This window comes from Chlorocebus sabaeus, chromosome 5 (genome assembly GCF_047675955.1).
Source record: "Chlorocebus sabaeus isolate Y175 chromosome 5, mChlSab1.0.hap1, whole genome shotgun sequence".
NCBI classification, from domain to species: domain Eukaryota; kingdom Metazoa; phylum Chordata; class Mammalia; order Primates; family Cercopithecidae; genus Chlorocebus; species Chlorocebus sabaeus.
This window is the reverse complement of record NC_132908.1, coordinates 4,429,645-4,450,762: the sequence shown is the minus strand read 5'-3', so window position 1 is coordinate 4,450,762 and position 21,118 is coordinate 4,429,645. Positions and strand designations below refer to the sequence as shown.

The 21,118-nt window shown below is 50.2% G+C and overlaps 1 protein-coding gene across 6 annotated transcripts in view; it reads right to left on the bottom strand.

Moving 5' to 3' along the window:
* Positions 1 to 21,118, bottom strand: part of DNAJA3 (DnaJ heat shock protein family (Hsp40) member A3) — a 52,005-nt gene that overhangs the window by 17,350 nt on the left and 13,537 nt on the right. For 3 of the 6 annotated variants that reach the window (XM_037989898.2, XM_073015131.1, XM_037989897.2), the window contains exons 4-10: positions 17,006 to 17,206; positions 16,165 to 16,317; positions 15,421 to 15,568; positions 14,200 to 14,264; positions 11,799 to 11,927; positions 9,866 to 9,981; positions 7,871 to 7,968 (exon numbers count right to left, since the gene is read on the bottom strand). In XM_037989898.2, the coding sequence (XP_037845826.1) occupies positions 7,871 to 7,968; positions 9,866 to 9,981; positions 11,799 to 11,927; positions 14,200 to 14,264; positions 15,421 to 15,568; positions 16,165 to 16,317; positions 17,006 to 17,206 (910 nt within the window). Of the gene's footprint in view, positions 1 to 1,639; positions 2,873 to 3,487; positions 3,605 to 7,870; positions 7,969 to 9,865; positions 9,982 to 11,798; positions 11,928 to 14,199; positions 14,265 to 15,420; positions 15,569 to 16,164; positions 16,318 to 17,005; positions 17,207 to 21,118 lie in introns of those variants that run through there. The other 3 variants (XM_037989896.2, XM_037989899.2, XM_037989900.2) reach the window with 3 other exon arrangements.

Genomic DNA, 21,118 nt, shown 5'->3' with positions numbered 1-21,118 from the left:
GTTGGGATTACAGGCATGAGCCACCATGCCTGGCCCTTTTCTTGCATTTTTAAATACATACCCCTACTCCGAAGCTATAAAGTCTGGTAACACATACATCATACATCAGGAGCACAAGTGGAAATAAACCAAACCCAGGCCTGGAAAGGGCATGGAATTTTACAGCTGTTGCACGGCCACCTTTTTTTTTTTTTTTTTTTTGAGATGTAGTCTCGTGCTGTTGCCTAGGCTAGAGTGCAATGGCATGATCTCCACTCATTGCAACCTCCACCTCCTGAGTTCAAGCAATTCTCCTGTCTCAGCCTCCTGAGTAGCTGGGATTACAGGCGTGCGCCACCACATCTGGCTAATTTTTTTGTATTTTTAGTAGAGATGGGGTTTCACCATGTTGGCCAGACTGGTCTTGAACTCCTGACCTCAAATGATCCACCCGCCTCGGCCTCCCAAAGTGCTGGGATTATAGGCGTGAGCCACCGGACCCAGCCATGTACAGCCACCTTCTAATCCCTTGAGGGAAGGATGCTTCAACACAACAACGGTTTCTGTTTAGCAAGATAATCTGCCTTTCTCTTCCAAAGTCTTTCTCTAGACTTCTGCTTTGAAGCAATAGGACATGAATGAGACTCAGGGCGACTGGACCAGGAATAAGCCCAAGCTTTCACAAGAGACACAGTCTAGCTCCCCACTGCTGTATCCCCAGGAGCTAGAATAGTGCCTGGTCCATACTGAGTGTCCACAGTAGTCAGGCAATCAATATTTCATGGATGAAAATACTGGGAAGTATCTGAGATGAGCAGAATGTCACTGCTGAGCCTCTCCTATCCGTCAGCTCTTTCTCCACATGACCCAGCGAATGGACTCACATCTCACCCCGCTCAGCCCGGAGCACCAGGGCGGACTGAGCTGTGTATCAGGGCCCCTTCAGCCATGTCAGGCATAGAGCTCGGCTGGGAACCCAGAGTAGCCAAACTATAATACATAAAAATTTTGGCCAGGCATGGTGGCTCACACCTGTAATCCCAGCACTTTGGAAGGCCAAGGCAGGTGGATCACCTGAGGTCAGGAGTTCAAGACCAGCCTGGCCAACACTGTGAAACCCCCATCTGTACTAAAAATACAAAAATTAGCCAGGCATGGAGGCATGCACCTGTAGTCCCAGCTACTCAGAAGACTGAGACAGGAGAATCACTTGAACCCAGGATGCAGAGGTTGCACTGAGCAGAGATGATATCACTTCACTCCGGTATGGGCGACAGAGTGAGACTCTATGTCAAAAAAATAAAATAAAATTGAATGTAAAAGATGCAAAGACTCTGAAAAGAATGTAGAGAAACAATCCAGTGAGGGTGACTGAAATGCAGGGACCCAGGGACACTGCCCAGCTCTCACAGCATGGGCTCCCAAGGAAAAAGTCACATCCAGATTCTAGAACATTCACTCACATGGGACTGTTGTGTCATGGCCAGCACCCTGCTCTGGAATCTGACTGAGGGTCAGTACTGTCGGCACCCCAGACCTGTCTGCCGCTATGTACTCTGGGTGGGCGTGAGCACAGGATGAGGCCAGCCAAGTCTCCTGTAACTCCCACAAGCCACCTGCAGAGGCTGTCTGAATTCTTTCAAAGAAGAAATGACCACAATTTAGGTTTTAAATATCTTTTTGCAATAGATAATCTTATTTACATTAATACAGAATCATTTTACATTCCTAAATCAGACACTAATAGATGCTTTATTTTAGTGAATTATAAAGGAAAACAAAAAGGAAACTATTGAGAAATGTTTCTTCATTAACCTGTCTGATGACAGCCCAAGGATCCTGAAACACATGGAAACTGCGACATGCTACCAGCAGAGGCTGGGGAATGGGGGTTCTGCTCTGGCTGAATGGTGGGGAGCCTTCAACTGCTTAGCCTGTGCTTTCCTTTTCTGAATCACCATTTACACAGGAAAAAACAATGATTAGCACTGAATAATTTAAACACACTTCAGAAAATAGATGTCAACAGTGTAAGTGGGAGAACCAAGCCCCTGGCTAGCAACAGTAGCAGGGCTTCAGTTCCCAAGGCAGCTGAAATCTGGCCAGCACAGTGCTGCAGAGGGCTGTGGCTCAGCAGAAGGGCAGGAGCCCTCCATGCCTGGCTTACAACAACAGGACTCAATGGTCAGCGACAGGCGGCCATCCTGGATGGGGTGGGAGCAAGGACTGTCTATCCTAACAAGGATCATCACCGCCCACATGGTCAGGAGCAGAACCCCCAGGGACTCTCTGGGCCTCTGTGCCTCCCAGGCCCCGAGTGTGCAGCTGCTTGGTACCCCGGGAATAAAGACTAACTGAGCAGAGCAGCTGATGCCTCAGCAGGGCCCCTCATCAGGGGAGGACGGTGCTGGTGGGGCCTGGGGGGCCCCAGGCTCCCATGAAGACAACCTGTGAGGAAGAACTCATTCTGGAACCTCCCGGAGCTTTGCTGAGAAGGAAGTAAATCACTTTGTAACTTGGTGCCACTTAAGCCTTCATTTCTAAGCTGTAAGCATGGCCTTTAATTAAGATCTCCACAACATTCAATTCCAAATTAGAGTTTTAGCCCTACAAGAGTCTAACCGTCTCCCTCTGCCTGAGCCAGGGGCCGTCACCTACCCATGGACAGGAAACTGCCACCAGCCTTCGGGGCTGCATCTTACTGCCCAGGCTGTCCACTGTGACCTTTTTGTGGAGAGAGGTGTTGTCCCATGATTTTGCTGTTGTCAAGGCCGTCCAGAGGCTCTGCGGGTGGGAGCTCAGTGCTGCTCTTCTGGAATCCTCCCGTCTCCCAGGTGCCCTGGCCCTGGGAGGGGCTGCTGCTTCCTGGCCTAGTTTCCAGTGGATCTTTTTCCTGAGCCAAAGAGACAGGCAGTTACCTTATACTCAACATCTCAAGGGAACACACCCAGCTGGGGAGCATCTGTTAATCCCTGGAAAGCAGCTGTGCGAAGAGAGGGGCGAGAACCCCAGCCGCTGAGATGAGCGTAGTCAACAAAAGTGGGTCCCAAGATGACACGGCGAGCAAGCGCTATCCCTGGAGCAGCCCCCAGGCTTGCACAGCCCTGCACTGTCTATGCAGGTGGGCAGCTTCCAAGCAGGCAGGACGTGAGGAGATCTGAGTTCTAGGCCTGGCTCTGCCTGACTCGCCCTTTGTGACCATGGGCAAGCCGACCCACCACTGTAGGGGGCTGTACAACAGCCCCCCCATCGCCACCTCCCCAGGAAGAGGACACAGCCAGAGGCTGGCCGAGGCAGCCCAGCCAGTCCTACACTACAGGTTGACTGCCACGTCATCTCTTCCCTAGGCTGAGAGGCTGGCTCCTAGTGGAGCTAGTTTTACCACACCTTGGACTGGCACCTGTTCCCACTCCTGGGGGTAGGGGCACAATATTAGTTAAAGTGGGAGAAAACCAGGATTAGTTCACAGAGGAAAACAAAGGAAAAGAAACCTCCAGGGTTTTCCTACCTCAGCTGGGATATCAGGAGGTAAACATTTTCTTAAGTTTGGAAAGGAATCCCTCCTCGTCCTCCCCAGCCTCACGCCTAGCCTTGCTTCCTGCGGAGCTATCCATGGAGCTGCCACCTGGGCACAAACAGCAGAAAGAACTGGCGTCAGGGGCCCGCACCTCCAAGGTCATATCCTCGGCCCCATCTACCCCCGCCTGGCCACCCAGGGGCCCACATTCAAGGAGCGGCCAAGCGCCACCTCAAGAAGAGTGGGGGCCACTCCTAAGATGGCACAGGATGCCTCACCTGGCAGATGACTGAGGTAACAGAGCACTCAGAGCCTGAAGGTCTCCCAACTGCTCTTTCAAGCATGGACCCACAGCAGGTGAACAAGAAATAGAGACGGAGACGGACCATGACAGCTGTCTCTATCTGAGCAACAGTGACAAAAATACAGTCAAGTGCCAGGCACCTCCCAGGCCAGGCCACACACTTCCTTACAGGCAAATGAAAAAAACAAAAAAGGGAGGCACAGAGAGGTTGCAGGGTTTACCCAAGGACCACAGAGCCAACAAGCGAGAGGGAGGACTGAGTGCAAGCCCACGCAGTCTGACTCCAAAGCTGACAGTCTCAACCACCACGCTGTTGGCTGTAAGAAGGTGAATAATGACACCAAGAAAAACCCTACTTCTAGACCAAATGACCAGATTCCATGCTGCTGCTGTGTATAAAGACCCTGCAGAACAGCCCATGTCGGAGTCACGGCCACGCACAATCCTCTGTCATAGGCACTTCATCTCCTCCCTCACATCAGCAGTCTATGTTGTCCCCATTTGGGGCGCAACAAGTTGAGCAAGTTGTCCCCCATTTGGGGCGCCTAATCTAAGTGCTCTCAACCTGGTGGAGGTGTGCTGCTATTTCTTTAGGACCCAGGCTGACACCACCTAGAGGTACTTTCTCGCACAAACGTGTTACAGATTTGCCAACCACTAGACAAGGAGTGCACACTTTTGTTATGAGTGAGAATATAAACCTGAACTTGGCATGTTAATTGTCGAGCGCATTTTTAATGTGCCCAGAGACCTAGGCCATGCACAGTGCATAACGGAGTAAAGACCTCAGTCTAAGTAAGACAGTGCCTTCGCTAGTGGAAGGTCCAAAGCTTGGTTCCACAGGTCCCCGGGAAGGGGTGAGGCAGGCTACATAAAACAGAGTGAGACCCAGTCTCAAAAAAGAAAAGGCCGGGTGCAGTGGCTCACGCCTGTAATCCTAGCACTTTGGGAGGCCGAGGCGGGCAGACTGCCTGAGCTCAGGAGTTCGAGACTGGCCTCAGCAACATGGTGAAACCCCATCTCTACTAAAATACAAAAACATAGCCGGGAGCGGCGTGCGCCTGTAGTCCCAGCTACTTCGGAGGCTGAGGCAGAATTGCTGGAACCCAAGAGGCGGGGTGTGTTGCAGTGAGCTGAGACCGCGCCACCGCACTCTGGCCTGGGTGACAGAGTGAGACTCCGTCTCCAAAAAAAGAAAAAGAACGATAAAAGTCACATGGTAATTGCAAGCCCCCCGCTCCGTTCCCTCTCTTTTTGCCAGAAGATGGACCTGTTTATCCCTGCAAGTGCTGAGTCTCTAAGCACACCATGGTCTTTCTGGGAGACCAGGGTCAGCTATTAAGGTTTTCAGCAGCTACATTAAGGAACAAAAATAAATAAGATACTAAGTACATCAAAAACTACGCTGGTCAGGCACAGTGGCTCATGTCTGTAATTCCAACACTCTGGGAGGCCAAGGTGGGAGGATCACTTGAGTCCAAGAGTTTGAGGCTGCCATGAGCTATGACTGCACCACTGCACTCCAGGCTGGGCCATAGAGCAAGACTCTGTCTCAACTAAATAAATCCCACTGTTGCTTAAGTTCTCAGGACGTGGGAATTGTATGTCCTGTAATACTGTCATATGTGGACGCAAAACTAACTTCCTTCACAGTATGAGAGACTTAACCACTCACAGGCAGCAAACTGACATGTGACAGTGTATGCTCAGGGACAGAGTCTCACCCTGGCACCCAGGCTGGAGTACAGTGTCGCCGTCGTGACTCACCACAGCCTTGAGTACTGGGGCTCAAGTGATCTTCTCATCTCAGCTTCCCGAGCAGCTGGTGATGGAGGTGCATACTACTGCACCTGGCTACTTTTAAAACTTTTTGTAGAGACAGAGTCTCACTATATTGCCCAGGCTGGTCTCGAACTCCTGGGTTCAAGTGATCTTCCTGCATTAGCCTCCCAAAGTGCTGGGATTATAGGTGTGAGCCACTGCACCCGACCTCACCAAGATTTTTAAAAGGAAGAGCTGACAGTGTCTTGCACACGGGAGAAGAAATCCTGGCTGAGTGAGGCTGAGTGATCAGGACAAGGAACCATGAAAGTGACAAAGGATCTCAGTGGATGGCGGAATTAACTCTCAACTTACAGTATCAGAGAGGGGATCAAAACATCAACTGGTGACCACTAATACCCACCCTCCAAAAGAGTAAGCAACACCCACGACCCCACCCACGGCGCAGCCCTAGCACACCTCAAGCTGCCCTGATGGGCGGGAGGAGGGAAGGACAACTGTCTATGGAGCCAATCTCGCATGTTATGCGATTCTAGGGTTTGAGGAAGGAGAAGCCACAGGTGCAATGATTAGAGTTCCAGGGAATAGCTACACTATGACCACTGCTATTTTAGTTCAAGAGATACAGCAAGAATAAAAGATGATAGCATATGTACCAAACCATTAAAATAAGTGACATTCGGAACCTGGTTGGGCTAGAGTTTTACGACAGCTGCTTTTTTTTTTTTTTGAGACAAAGTCTCGCTATGTCGCCCAGGCTGGAGTGCAGCAGCACAATCTCAGCTCACTGCAACCTCTGCCTCCCGGATTCAAGCAATTCTCCTGCCTCAGCCTCCTGAGTAGCTGGGATTACAGATGCTCACCACCATACCTGGCTAATTTTTGTATTTTTCTTTTTTAGTAAAGACAGGGTTTCACCATGTTGGTCAGGCTGGTCTCAAACTCCTGACCTCATGATCCACCCTCCTCGGCCTCCCAAAGTGCTGGGACTATAAGTGTGAGCCACTGCGCCTGGCCTTTTTTGTGTGTGTGACAGAGTCTCACTCTGTCACCCAGGCTGGAGTGCAGTGGCGCGGTCCTGCTCACTGCATCCTCCATCTCCTGGGTTCAAACGATTCTCCTGCCTCAGCCTCCCGAGTAGCTGGGATTACAGGCATGCACCATCATACCCAGCTAATTTTTGCATTTTTAGTAGGGACGGGGTATCGCCATGTTGTCCAGGCTGGTCTCAAACTCCTGACCTCAACTGATCCACCTGCCTCGGCCTCCCAACGTGCTGGGATTACATGCGAGAGCCACTGCGCCCAGCCAGCAGCTGCTTTTTAAGAGAGGACTTCCAGTACCCTAGGAGCAACAAGAGCTCAGTGAAATTCCAGGGACTTCCATCCCAGCCCCTGCCCCGGCCCCTGGAACTCCAAATCCTCCACTTTTTTGGAAAATTTGCCCCCAGCTCCAAACACCTGCTACGAATTACCATGCACTAATTTAAGGCCATGCAAGTTCTGAGAACTCCACCCAGGATCCAAACAAAACCAAAATGATGCAATGAGGAAATACGTTAAGCCTGAACCAAGGACCCCCTGGGCACAGCCTGCCCTGCCATGAGCAGGAATCCCAGGAAACAGAGGCCCCACCTCCCATAGGAAGAGGGGCTATAGCTGGGGTGCCATTGCCACAACGCCCACAGCAGGTGTTCTGGTGAAAGATCACTAACACTCAGCCACTTGCTAGCACGATGTCTGAGGTCAGGGTAAATGGTGCATCTGTTCATGGCTAGATGAATTCGGAGTGAGTCCTGCTCTAAAGTGGCGAAATGAGTCCTCTGACTGTGGCTCCACTACTGTGGCTGCTATTCTTTGTAAGACACTCTGAAATCCTAGCAGAGTGTCCCAGGTGGGAAGTGCACAAATCCTTCCAATCCATGCTCTCCTTACGCTTTTGCCAGGAGCTCTCAGGGAAGGATTTGTCCGAGGTCACAGGGCAAGTGGCAGAACCAAGGATAGAACTCAGAACACTGGGTCTGAGACACGCAGAGCTGCCTGCAGGAAGTGCCCTTGTGCTCTCACCTCAGCATATGAACACGCACAGAGAGACGAGGCGAAGCTTGGACTGGGGGCTGCAGCTCCCTGCCCAGTGTTCCCACCCACAGCCCCCCTCTTTGAACTGCACATTTTAAAGGCTTCATGAAGAACCCCAAGTGGAAACCCCAACATGCTGCCCTGAATCGTCCACACTCCAGGGGGCTCTGAGGTCCCCACGTGTCGCCGCGTAGTCTTCAGACCCCTTACCAGAGCTGGTGAGTGTGACGCCATTCACTGTCCCCTCCACATCTGTCTCGTCCTCGGCGTAGCTCAGGATCAGGTTCTGCTGCCGGCTCGTTAGCCTCCTGTGGAACAAGCAGAGTTGGCAGCCAAGGCTTCTGCCAGGAAGCTTTGGAAAGAACTCACAGGCAGCCAGTGCTCTCGAAGCACATGGGAGGAGAGGGACTCAACCCTGGCAGGGGCAGAAACCCTAAGCCAGTGCAGTGGTGAGAACCTAAGGACCACGCCCTCAAAGCTTCTGTACAGAAAAGCTAATAAAACACCCTAAGTCGTTTAAACAAGTGTCACTGTGGCTATGCTAAATACAGTTTACAGGAGGGGAAACAGATTTTACAAGTGTGTGTGTGAAGCAGGTAAGAAATTATCTAATTATGCCAGGCATGGTGGCTCATGCCTGTAATCCCAGCACTTTGGGAGGCCAAGGCGGGCAGATCACAAGATCAGGAAATAGAGACCATCCTGGTCAACAAGGTGAAACCCCGTCTCTACTACAAAAATTAGCTGGGCGTGGCGGTGTGTCCCTGTAGTCCCAGCTACTTGGCAGGCTGAGGCAGAATTGCTTGAACTTGGGAGGTGGAGGCTGCAGTGAGCCGTAATTGCACCACTGAACTCCACCTGGAGACAGAGCTGGACTCTGTCTCAAAAAAAAAAAAAAAAAAAAGAAAGAAAAGAAAAGAAATTATCCAATTAACAAAAAGCACGAGTGCTCCCGAGGGGAGTCAGGCATGTCCTGCCCTAGATACTCACAGCACTCTGCCCAGGCTGCCTCTCCAGCTCCTAACAGTGCCAGTAACATCAATGAGAAAATCAACGGGCCAGGCATGCTGGCTCACACCTGTAATCCCAGCACTTTGGGAGGACAAGGTGGGCAGATCACCTGAGATCAGGAGTTCGAGACCAGCCTGGCCAGTGAAACTCCCATCTCTACTAAAAATATAAAAATTATCCGGGCGTGGTGGTAGGCACCTGTAGTCCCAGCAACTCGGGAGGCTGAGGCATGAGAATCACTTGAACCAGGGAGGAGGAGGTTGCAGTGAGCTGAGATGGCACACCACACTCCAGCCTGGGCAACAGAGCGAGAGACTCCTCAAAAAAAGGTCGGGCACAGTGGCTCATACCTGTAATCCCAGCACTTTGGGAGGCCGAGGCAGGTGGATCAAGAGGTCAGGAGTTCAAGACAGGCCTGACCAACATAGTGAAACCCCGTCTCTACTAAAAATACAAACATTAGCCAGGCGTGGTGGCAGGCACCTACAGTCCCAGAGGCTGAGGCAGGAGAATGGCATGAACCTGGGAGGCGGAGCTTGCAGTGAGCCGAGATCGCGCCACTGTACTCCAGCCTGGGCTACAGAGTGAGACTCCGTCTCAAAAAAAAAAAAAAAAAAGAAAAAAAAAAAAAAAGAAAAAAAACAAGAAGAAACTCAACAATAGCAGCAGCAGCAAAGCAATTCCTATGTGTTGTTCATTTAATTCTCCCAGCAACTCCAAGAAGTCAACCATACCGGCCGGGCACGGTGGCTCACGCCTGTAATCCCAGCACTCTGGGAGGCTGAGGTGGGCGGATCACTAGGTCAGGAGATTGAAGCCATCCTGGCTAACACGGTGAAACCCCATCTCTACTAAAAATACAAAAAATTAGCAGGGTGTGGTGGCGGGCACCTGTAATCCCAGCTACTCAGGAGGCTGAGGCAGGAGAATTGCTTGAACCCAGGAAGCGGAGGTTGCAGTGAGCTGAGATGGCGCCACTGCACTCCAGCCTGGGGGACACAGCGAGACTCCATCTCAAAAATAAAAAAAAAAAAAAAGAAGTGTACCATTCTATTACACCCACTTTACAGACAGAGAACTCGGGCAGGAACCACTTGACCTATAGGGAGCAGTCCCCTGCCCAAGCCACAGAGCTCCCAGAGCAGTGCCACCGCAGGAGCAGGCTGGCTTAGACACGGCCTAGGGGGCACTTACTTTGGAATTCGTATCTTGATGTGGATGTAGTGGTCTCCGTAGCCGTAGCTGTTAATCCGGGGGATGCCTTTCCCACCCATCCGAATCTTCTGGTCTGTCTGAGTCCCAGGGGGGATCTATAAAGAAAGAAAATCTGTGGTTTCCCCTGGTCCCCAGTTGCTCAAATAAATAGTTTTCACTACATGAAGACAATCTTGATAGGAATTCGTTGAAAAGAACTACCACTGGCTCACACCTGTAATCCCATCACTTTGGGAGGTTGAGACGGGTTGATCACGAGGTCAGGAGTTCAAGACCTGCCTGCTCAACATGGTGAAACTCCGTCTCTACTAAAAATACAAAAATCAGCCAGGCATGGTAGCGTGCACCTGTAATCTCAGCTACTTGGGAGGCTGAGGCAGGAGAATTGTTGAACCCGGGAGGCGGAGGTTGCAGTGAGCCGAGACTGTGCCACTGCACTCCAGCTCTCGGTGACAGAGCAAGACTCTATCTTGGGGGGGAAAAAAAAGGCCAGGCACAGTGGCTCACGCCTGTAATCCCAGCACTTTGGGGGGCCAAGGCGGGCGGATCACGAGGTCAGGAGATTGAGACCATCCTGGCCAACATGGTAAAACCCCATCTCCAATAAAATACAAAAAATTAGCTAGGCATGGTGGCACGTGCCTGTAGTCCCAGCTACTCAGGAGGCTGAGACGGGAATCGCTTGAACCTGGGAGGCGGAGACTGCCGTGAGCCAAGATCATGCCATTGCACTCCAGCCTGGTGATAGACCAACACCCTGCTGTCTCAAAAAAAAAAAAAAAAAAAAAGAAAAACAACAGCCACTGGGCTGGGCACAGTGGCTCACGCCTGTAATCCCAGCACTTTGGAAGGCTGAGGCGGGTGAATTGCCTGAGCTCAGGAGTTCAAGACCACCCTGGGAAACACGGTGAAACCCTGTCTCTACTAAAATACAAAAAATTAGCTGGGTATGGTGGCGTGCGCCTGTAATCCCAGCTACTTGGGAGGTTGAGGCAGGAGAATCGCTTGAACCCTGGAGGTGGAGGTTGCAGTGAGCCAAAATTGTGCCATTGCACTCCAGCCTGGACGACAGAGTGAGACTCCATCTCAAAAAAAAAAAAAAAAAAAAAAAGAACTGCCACTTGGATTTCTGGGCCAAGCCCGCCCACAAGCACACGGAAATAAGCTAAGTTCAGTCTGCCCAGAGCAGAGCCTGTGACTAGGATGAGGGGGCAGGAGTTTGGGCAAGTGAGCCCAGCAAGCAGGAGTGAGGGAGCGAAGCAGGAAACGCCAATACAGGGTGTGTGGCTGAGGTCGCTCCCTGGCCCTCAGAACCACAGGACCCTGGAGAAGCCAAGGAACAGCCCCCAGACGGAGGAGAAAGCCTTGGCCCAAAACACCCACCTCCTTGGTGGAGGTTACCCCAAGGTTCCCCACAAAGAAGCTGGAGAAGGTTCTGAGGCGCATACAGAGAATGAAGTGGCCTGGAAGTGGGAGGAGCAGGAGGGGCAGATCAAGAGAGAGGTAGGGGATAGGTGAGGGCAGCACACAGGCAGACATCACTGTGGCCAAAGAAATGTGCACAGCCCCAGAGACTTCTGCTCTTGCTGCCAGACACTGGACGGAAGCAAGGGCAGAGAACACACCCCAGGGTGAACCTCTCTGTGTCTTGGGTGCGCCCAGTTCCCAGGCCCCGCTAACCAGTATGGGAGTGATGCCAGCCACTAACTGCTTCCCATGCGATTATAGAGTCAAGGTCTGTGGCTTGTGGTCCACACTCAAGGAGCAATCTAAAATTCCTCATGTCCTCCCCCGTGAGTACCCCCCACACGCTGGTCACTCATGGGTTCCAGGCCACTGGTCAGTTCTTTTCCATTTCAGAAAAAGAACAATGAAGTACAAGGGTGACAAAGGCATTCTCACACCCTCTTACCGTCACGTTGATCGTCTCGTACAGGCCCTGGGCTCTGGCTGTCCCCCCAAGAAGAGCTTGAGCTATAGAAATAAAGAGGTCGGAGTGGATGTCTGCGCCGTCCCTCCGGAACACAGGGCTTTTCTGCACCTAAGGTCAAACATGACAGATGCATGTGAAGATAAGTCCACTGCAGACTCAACACCAGCTGCGTGCCTGGCCAGGCCCAAGCTCACACTTGACAAACTTCACACCCCTTCCATACATAAAGCACAGTGTTGAGGCAAAGAACTGTCGTTCCACCAAGGTGACACCATCGCAGGCCCAGGAATGACATATTCTACATATTTCAACACTGCAATGTTCTACACACTTGCACACCAAAACGGAAGCGCGCCAGGATTTCCTCAGTCTCAGATCAAGTCATTCAATCGTGAAGGGAAATAAAAACGTAAAACTGGCTTTTGAACTTTTTTTTTTTTTTTGGAGACGGAGTCTCGCTCTCTCGCCCAGGCTGGGGTGCAATGGCCGGATCTCAGCTCACTGCAAGCTCCGCCTCCCGGGTTTAGGCCATTCTCCTGCCTCAGCCTCCTGAGAGAACTTTCTTTTTTAATCTTACTTTAGCCAGGCATGGTGGTTCACACCTGTAATCCCAGCACTTTGAGAGGCCAAGGTGGGTGGATCACGTGAGGTCAGGAGTTTGAGACCAGCCTGGCCAACATGGTGAAACCCTGTCTCTACTAAAAATACAAAAATTAGCCAGGTGTGGTGGCAGGTGTCTGTAATCCCAGCTACTCAAGAGGCTGAGGCAGGAGATCCGATTGAACCTGGGAGATGAAGGTTGCATTGAACAGAGATCACACCACTGCACTCTAGCCTGAGCAACAGAGCAAGACTCTATCTCAAAAACAACAACAACAACAAAAAACATCTTACTTTATTAGGAAGTATAGGCTGGCCGCGGTGGCTCACGCTTATAATCCCAACACTTTGGGAGGCCAAGGTGGGTGGATCACCTGAAGTCAGGAATTCGAGACCAGCCTGGCCAACATGGTGAAACCCCGTCTCTACTAAAAATACAAAAATTAGCTAGGCGTGGTGGCACATGCCTGTAATCCCAGCTACTCAGGAGGCTGAGGCATGAGAATCGCTTGAACCTGGGAGGTGGAGGTTGCAGTGAACTGAGATCACGCCACTTGCACTCCAGCCTGGGCAACAGAGCAAGACTCTGTCTCCAAAAAAAGAAAAAAAAAAAGGGCAGAGTAAATAATATAACAAGCGTGTCATACCCACAACCCAGTGGAAGTAACAAAATATCACAGGCTGGGTGCCGTGGCTCACACTTGTAATCCCAGCACTTTGGGAGGCCAAGGTGGGTGGATCATTTGAACCTTGGGGTTTGAGACCAGCCTGGGCAACATGGTGAAACCCCATCTTTACTAAAAATACAAAAGTCAGCTGGGCCTGGTGGCATGCACCTGTGGTCCCAGCTACTCAGGAGGCTGAGGTGGGAAGACCACCTGAGCCCAGGGAGTCTGAGGCTGCAGTGAGCCAAGATCGCCCCATTGCATTCCATCCTAGGCAACAAAGCAAGACCCTACCTCAAAAAAATAAAGTAAAATAAACTAAAACATCATAAATACAGGTGAGTCTTGCCTTTCTCAGCCAACCACGACCCTGACTTTAGCATTTATCATTCCTTTGAGCTTCTATTTACTATGTATCTCCAAGTCCCTAATAATACATAATGCCACCTCACATGCTTTAAAACTTTACGTAGATGGTCTCTGAGGCGCTATAGCCACTGGCAAGCTACCTTCCATCCCTGCTGTCTGTACCTGCAACACCTGGAGCACCCCTTGAGTGCAGCGCTCACTCTCTCCTTCCGACTGCCCTGCAGCAGCCTCTGACCACCACGGCTCACTGAGCCATTCTCTTGTTGGAGGAAGGTGGCGTCTTGCTACCATGGACAGGACTCTCGTGCACCCCTTTGTACCTACTGCCTGCTAGGCTTGCGTGGGTTTTTCTCAAGTGTACACATAGGAGGGAAATTGCCAGTAGACGGCATTTTCATTAATGTTTCCACCATCTCAGAAAACCAAGGTTTGCCCCTGTATACAGTATGTAAAATTATAACTTTCACACTCACTGCCTCATCAACAATCTTATCATAAAAACACAAGACGTTTTCTGTATTTTTATGTGACCTGTATTTCTAATTTGTTAACATCTTGAAGAAGTTGTCTTCTCTCCACACAAGGCACAGAACTTTGAAGGTAACTCTAGGTGGCCACTGTGCCCCTCAGAAACATGAATGGCGAGACATGTTTCTGTGAAGCTTTGACCACATGGAGCAGCCTCAGCCACATCCACCCGAAGAGAGGAAGGGCCCAACAGAAGCTGTGCAGGACAGAGCACCTACCCTGAACGTGATGAAAATTTCCCTTTTTCCCACAGGCATCCTCACGGTCTGGCCATCCTCGACTCCTACAAGGGACGTTAGAAAGGGAGCACTTAGGCAGGGTGCGGTGGCTCATGCCTGCAATCCCAGCACTTTGGGAGGCTGAGGCGGGCAGAGCAGTGACGTCAAGAGATCAAGACCATCCAGGCCAACATGGTGAAACCCCGTTTCTACTAAAAATACAAAAACTAGCTGGGCGTGTCGGTATGCGCCTGTAGTCCCAACTACTTGGGAGGCTGAGGGAAGAGAATCGCTTGAACCCAGGAGGTGGAGGTTGCAGTGAGCCGAGATTACTCCACTGCACTCCAGCCTGGCAACAGAGCGAGACACCATGTTAAAAAAAAGAAAAAAGAAAAAAAGAAACAAAAAAGAAAGGGAGCAGTTATTGTGAGACCGCCCACAGCACTTTCCACCCAAGATCCACTTGTAACCCACAGCTTCTTCCCCACTCCTGTTTCTTATTAAGAGGAACAATGCCATTATGTAAGAGGCACAAGGGTAACCTTCCAGAGATGCAACACAAGACACCTGATGACTCAGCACCTGCCTCAGGCCTGGTCTATGTAGCACCTCAGGGAGTTCATCGTCTCATTGGGGTGATAGGTGTTAACCAAACAATAGCACTAATGCACAACTACAAACACAGAAATGTTCTTCAAAGCAAATGCTCACAACTCTAGAGAAAGGGACATCTAAAGAACAAGGAGGAGGGCTTGAGGCTTGCTAGGGAAGGGATACTCAAGCTGGGATCTCCAAGATGAACAAAGTTAACCCAAAAAAGAAAGCAGAAAGTGAGTTTCAGGCAAGGCAACAGTAGACGTGGAGTGGGGGGTGGATCTGTGGGGCTGATGTATATAGGGTGGCAGTGGGGACAATGATGGCTTCGGTGACTAAGACAGAGGAGAGAGGAGAGGAGCCCAGGGGTTGGAAGCTGCCCCCTCACCAGGAAGAAGCAGAGCAGGCACATCAGGTCTCTTCTCCCCAGTGTGACGTGCAAAGTGTAGATTCTAAGGATAACTGGTACAAATAGAAAGATTCAAGGAGACTCTAGTTCCTCCTCCAGCCTGGGGCTCCAGGACCTCAACCACAACTTCTACCAAGAGCCCACTCACACAGAGTGTGGTGGCCTCAGCCCTTTCCGCCCTCTCCAAGCTCCTGGACATGGCGGGCCCAAACACCCACCTGCAGGCACAGGGACCATCACTCGCTTTTTCTGCTTGGCTTGTCCTACTCCCCTGCAGACCACACAGGGCGTTATGATGATGGAGCCGCGGCCACCACATCTCCTACATGTGGAACGCATCACAAAAGGGCCTGTGTTGATGGTTTCCTGATAAAAACAAGAAAAATGGTAACCTAACTACGTAGGTAAACTGATGGGTGGTTCTGGGACCACAATGTGCATAAGAAAAATGTCTCTTTAAGGCTTGTTTTTTATGTGCATGTGCACTCAAACACACTGCCTAGGAACCCAGGTGCAGGGCCTCAGAGTCTGTTCATCTGATTTTCTAGAACACACAAACTTCTGCACTCCAGATCATCAACTTGACCATATGACACAAAAATGCAATACCGCCTCTTACAGAAGTACCTGAAGACTCCTGGGAGCTGAGCAGTACATTTAAAAAAGATTATTCCCCCTTGAATTACAAAAGCAATTGTTAGAAAAATAAGGAAGAAAGTGACAACGGGATGCAATCCCCCGCCCCACCCCCAGAGCTGCTGTGCTCTGGTTGCTGAGCCTGCCATGCGAGGGAAGGAGGAGCACAGGCTCGTCTCCTCAGGGTCACGGGGAAAGACAGACAGGCTGAGTTCACCAACTCCCTCCACTCCTAGCATAAGTTCTCTGGGAGCAGTGTCACAATCAGCTCTTCTCACGGTCAGTGGCGCAAGCCGTGGGAGGTGGAGTCTTGGGCAGACCCTTACCATGCCGGAGCCACCGCAGTAGTGGCAATGCTGCACCTTGGTGCCAGGCTCGTTCCCCTTGCCATTGCAGCGCTCACAGGTGTCCATGATGTTCACGGTGAACTCCTTGTTGACCCCCTTTGCAGCCTGATTGAATGTCAACTCCATGATGTACTAAAGAAACCAAGGGACAGCCTATCAACTTTTGTTTGCAACAACCAAAACTGATGCTTGGCTCTATAGGGAAAGGAGGGCACTGGCCCACATTTTCAGTCACTCTTTCACCACTGTACTTACTTGCACTCTGCCAGGTAAGCATAGGTAGGACTCACTGAACCAATTCTGTCCTAGTCTTTGGGATTTTTAAGAGATAATGTGACTTAAATGAAAACGTACTTTCAATAAACTAAAAATGTTCACAGATAAATACTCATACATGACACTTAAAAAGAGCCTGAATGATCCACAGTCATAACTTAGATCATAAATATATCCCCTCTCTCTTCCACTCTGACAGTGTTTTATAAAGACGTGAGAGAGGATCAGCAGTGCCTTCCCAACAGACAGAGCTCTCCTGGAACACTGTACAGATGAGAGACAACACTCGCACCCTCAGCGTGGGCTCTGAAAGCCTTTGGTGCTGCCTGACTCTGCAGCTGTGAAGAATACCATCAGAATGGATGTACTCATTACTACCCATGCGATTTTTCAAATACTGAAATTATTTTCTACTAAAATGGCTGCCTCCAGATCACTCCATTTAAGCTGCCTTGCCTTTCTGAGAAACAGAAACTGATAAAACAATTTGTTTGACCCATACTTAGTCTAAAATCTGATTAATTCTTCAAAGCGAGGAACTTACTTCCTGAGGCTGATCAAACACAGTCTGGAAATCTCCAAACGAAGAGGATGAGAACTCCCCGAAGATCTTCCTGAACAGCTCCTCGGGGTCCACAGTAGGGCCTCCCTTCCAGTAGCTATGCTGGGAGCCGCTGGCCCCAGAATCGAAGCCTGCAGAGCCATAGGCATCGTACTGCTTCCTCTTCACCTCATCACTCAAAACCTATAGTGAAAGGCAGAGCCACTGGGCATCCTGGGTCTACCAAGGCCCAGAAATACAGACAAGAGTTCACAGCAAATAAGGCAGCCATAACATTTACTAAGTGGCCCTGTGTGCAAACACATCCTATGAGGTTGGGGTGGGCCTGCGACTTTAGCACCTAGAATAGGGACGAGATGACCAAACTGAATGCTAAGTATAGGGCGTGAAGTGCTTCCAAAAGTCTCACGAACTCTCCCAGGGGTCGTGCGTGCTGGGGAAATGTTTGTGTTGATTGTTGCTCGACCTCACAGGCGCCCTGGACTCTTCACAGATTCACACTTCACCTCTCTCCTCAGGAGACATTACCTTGTAAAGAATTTATGCTTCCTACCCTTACCTTCATCGACAGGTCTTCTGGAAGCCAGAACAACTGGAGTAACAAGTAGAAGTAACAAAATGACAACAGCAGTGGTGCAATCCTAGCTCACTGCAGCCTCAACCTCCCAGGTTGAAGCAATCCTCCCGCCTCAGCCTCCCGAGTAGCTGGGTCTACAGGCGCACACCACAATGCCTGGCAAATTTTTTAATTTTTGGAGAGACAGGGTCTTGCTATGTTGCCCAGGCTGCTTTAAACTCCTGGTCTCAAGCAATCCTCCCACTTCGACCTCCCAAAATGCTGGGATTACAGGCATGAGTCACTGGGCCTGGCTCACAAACTGTTAATAAGGACTAACTACCTCAAAAACGGGGATTAGGGAAGGGCGAAAAAAAATGTAGTATTCACTTTGTATCTTTTTTTTTCTTTGAGACAGAGTCTTGCTCTGTCACTAGGCTGGAGTGCAGCAGCGCAATCTCGGCTCACTGCAACCTCTGCCTCCCGGGTTCAAGTGATGGTCCTGCCTCAGCCTCCCGAGTAGCTGGGACTAAAGGCACACGCCACCATGTCCAGCTAATTTTTTTGTATTTTTAGTAGAGACAGGGTTTCACCATGTTTGCCAGGATAGTCTCGATCTCTTAGCCTCGTGATTCGCCCGCCTCAGCCTCCCAAACTGCTGGGATTACAGGCGTGAGCCACCATGCCTGGCCCTCACTTTGTATCTTTTTTTATGTGTTTGTCTTACTTTTTTTTCTTTAATTAAAAAGACACTGCCGGCCGGGCGCGGTGGCTCAAGCCTGTAATCCCAGCACTTTGGGAGGCCGAGACGGGCGGATCACGAGGTCAGGAGATCGAGACCATCCTGGCTAACACGGTGAAACCCCGTCTCTACTAAAAACACAAAAAACTAGCCGGGCGTGGTGGTGGTCGCCTGTAGTCCCAGCTACTCGGGAGGCTGAGGCAGGAGAATGGCGTAAACCCGGGAGGCGGAGCTTGCAGTGAGCTGAGATCCAGCCACTGCACTCCAGACCGGGCGACAGAGCGAGACTCCGTCTCAAAAAAAAAAAAAAAAAAAAAAAAAAAAAAGACACTGCCCTAGGCTGAGTATAGTGGCTCACACCTGTAATCCCAGGACTTTGGGAGGCCAAGGCAGGTGGACTGCTTGAGTTCATGAGTTCAAGACCAGCCTGGGCAACATGGTGAAACCCATCACACAAAAAAATACAAAAACATTAGCCAAGAATGGTGGTGCATGCCTACAGTTCCAGCTACTTGGGAGACTGAGGTGGGAAAATTGCTTGAGCACAGAGGTTGAGGTTGAGGCTGCAGTGAGCCCTGACTGCACCATTGCACTCCAGCCTGGGCAACAAAGTGAGACCCTGTCTCAAAAAACAAAAAAAGGCACGGTCCTTAAGGCCAAACAGAATAGAGTATACGTCCTCCAAAGGAAAAGACACTTCCACCTAGAATGGAGGCGGACTAAGAAAACAGGTGGAGGACAGCTTGGTGCCTAGGGTAATTTTTAGGGCACCCAGTTAAGATGCAAAGGAAGAAGGTTGGCAGAGGAAGAGACAGGTAGGAGTCCATGACTTCCTGGTGGCTTTTATCTCCTGGTTCCAGCCCTTCCCGAGGAATTGCTGCTCTTAGGTTCTGAGGCTCAGTCCTTTTAATAACATCCCCCTTAGAGACGGAAGTCAGCAAAATGGTGGATTAGGACTCTCCAAAACTCATCCCCCGGCAGAAACATCAAATCAACTATCCATGTGGAAAAACACATTCACAAGAATAACATCCCTCCTACCCCATTAAAAACTGAATCTGCTGGGTGCAGTGGGGAACCTGTAGTCCCAGCTATTCAGGAAGTTGAGGTTGAGGCAGGAAGACTGCTTGAGCCCGAGTTTGAGGCTGCAGAGAGCCGTGATCTCGCCACTACACTCCAGCCTAGGCAACAGAGTGAGACCTCAACTCTTTTATTTATTTATTTATTTTGATTGGGAGTCTCGCTCTGTTGCCCAAGCTGGAGTGCAATGGTGTAATCTTCGGCTCACCAATGCCTCCTGGGTTCAAGCAATTCTCCAGCCTCAGTTTCCCGAATAGCTGGGATTACAGGCGCCCACCACCACACCTGGCTAATATTTGTATTTTTAGTACAGACGGGGTTTCACCATACTGGCCAAACTGGTCTCTTGGCCAGGCTGGTCTTGAACTCCTGACCTCGTGATCTGCCTGCCTTGGCCTCCCAAAGTGCTGGGATTATAGGGATTATAGACGTGAGCCACCAAGCCTGGCTGAGACTTCAACTCTTAAAAATAAATAAATAGGCCGGGAGCGGTGGCTCATGCCTGTAATCCCAGCACTTTGGGAGGCTGAGGCGGGCGGATCACAAGGTCAGGAGATCCAGACCATCCTGGCTATCACGGTGAAACTCCGTCTCTACTAAAAATACAAAAAAAAATTAGCCGGGCATGGTGGTGGGCGCCTGTAGTCCCAGCTACTCAGGAGGCTGGGGCAGGAGAATGGCATGAACCCGGAGGCAGAGCTTGCAGTGAGCGGAGATCACGCCACTGCACTCCAGCCTGGGCGACAGAGCGAGACTCCGTCTCAAAAATAAATAAACAAATAAATAAATTTAATCTTACCTTCCATAGAAGTAGGTTCCAAGACTCTTCAGTTATGTTATCAGTTTGAGTTACTTAATAAAAACATATTATTTTAAAATTACCCTAGTAAATAAACCTTTCATTAGATCTAGTTGACAGACATTTACTCAAAAAAGATTTACTGAATTGAGGCTGTTCTTGTACGTGGCTGTCCCCTCCTGTAGATATACAAGCTCCTATATATCCTGAACCCCATTAGATGGCCAAAGTTGGCCAGGTGTGGTGCCTTGCACCTAGAATCCCAGCATTTTGAGAGGCCCAGGCAGGAGGATCTCTTGAGCCCAGGAGTTCAAGACCAGGATTAGCAACATAGAGGGACCCTGTCTCTTAACCAAAAAAAAAAAAAAAAAAAAAGATGGTCAAAACATCTGGAGAACAACAGGTCTACTTGCAGAAAACTATGGAAATGGTCAATAGCTGTTTTCAGAGATTTGTCCTCTGATTACATCGTAAATTCTTATAGGACAACAATGGGCTTCTACTTTTACAATAACCGCTATCCCCAAAAAGCAGTGATGCCCTGAGGTGGAGGAAGGGGTTGTTATTGAATAAGGGCTGAATTAATTAATCCAACTGTGAGTTCCCAAATCCAGCTACAAGCCTAAATTACCTGGGGAACTTTATTAGTACAGATTGCTGGACACTTTTTTTTTTTTTTTGAGAGGGAGTCTTGCTCTGTCACCCAGGCTGGAGTGCAATGGCGCGATCTCGGCTCACTGCAAGCTCTAACTCCTGGGTTCACACCATTCTCCTGCCTCAGCCTCCCCAGCAGCTGGGCTAATTTTTTTGTGTTTTTAGTAGAGATAGGGTTTCATTGTGTTAGCCGGGATGGTCTCGATCTCCTGACCTTGTGATCCACTTGCCTCGGCCTCCCAAAGTGCTGGGATTAGAGGCATG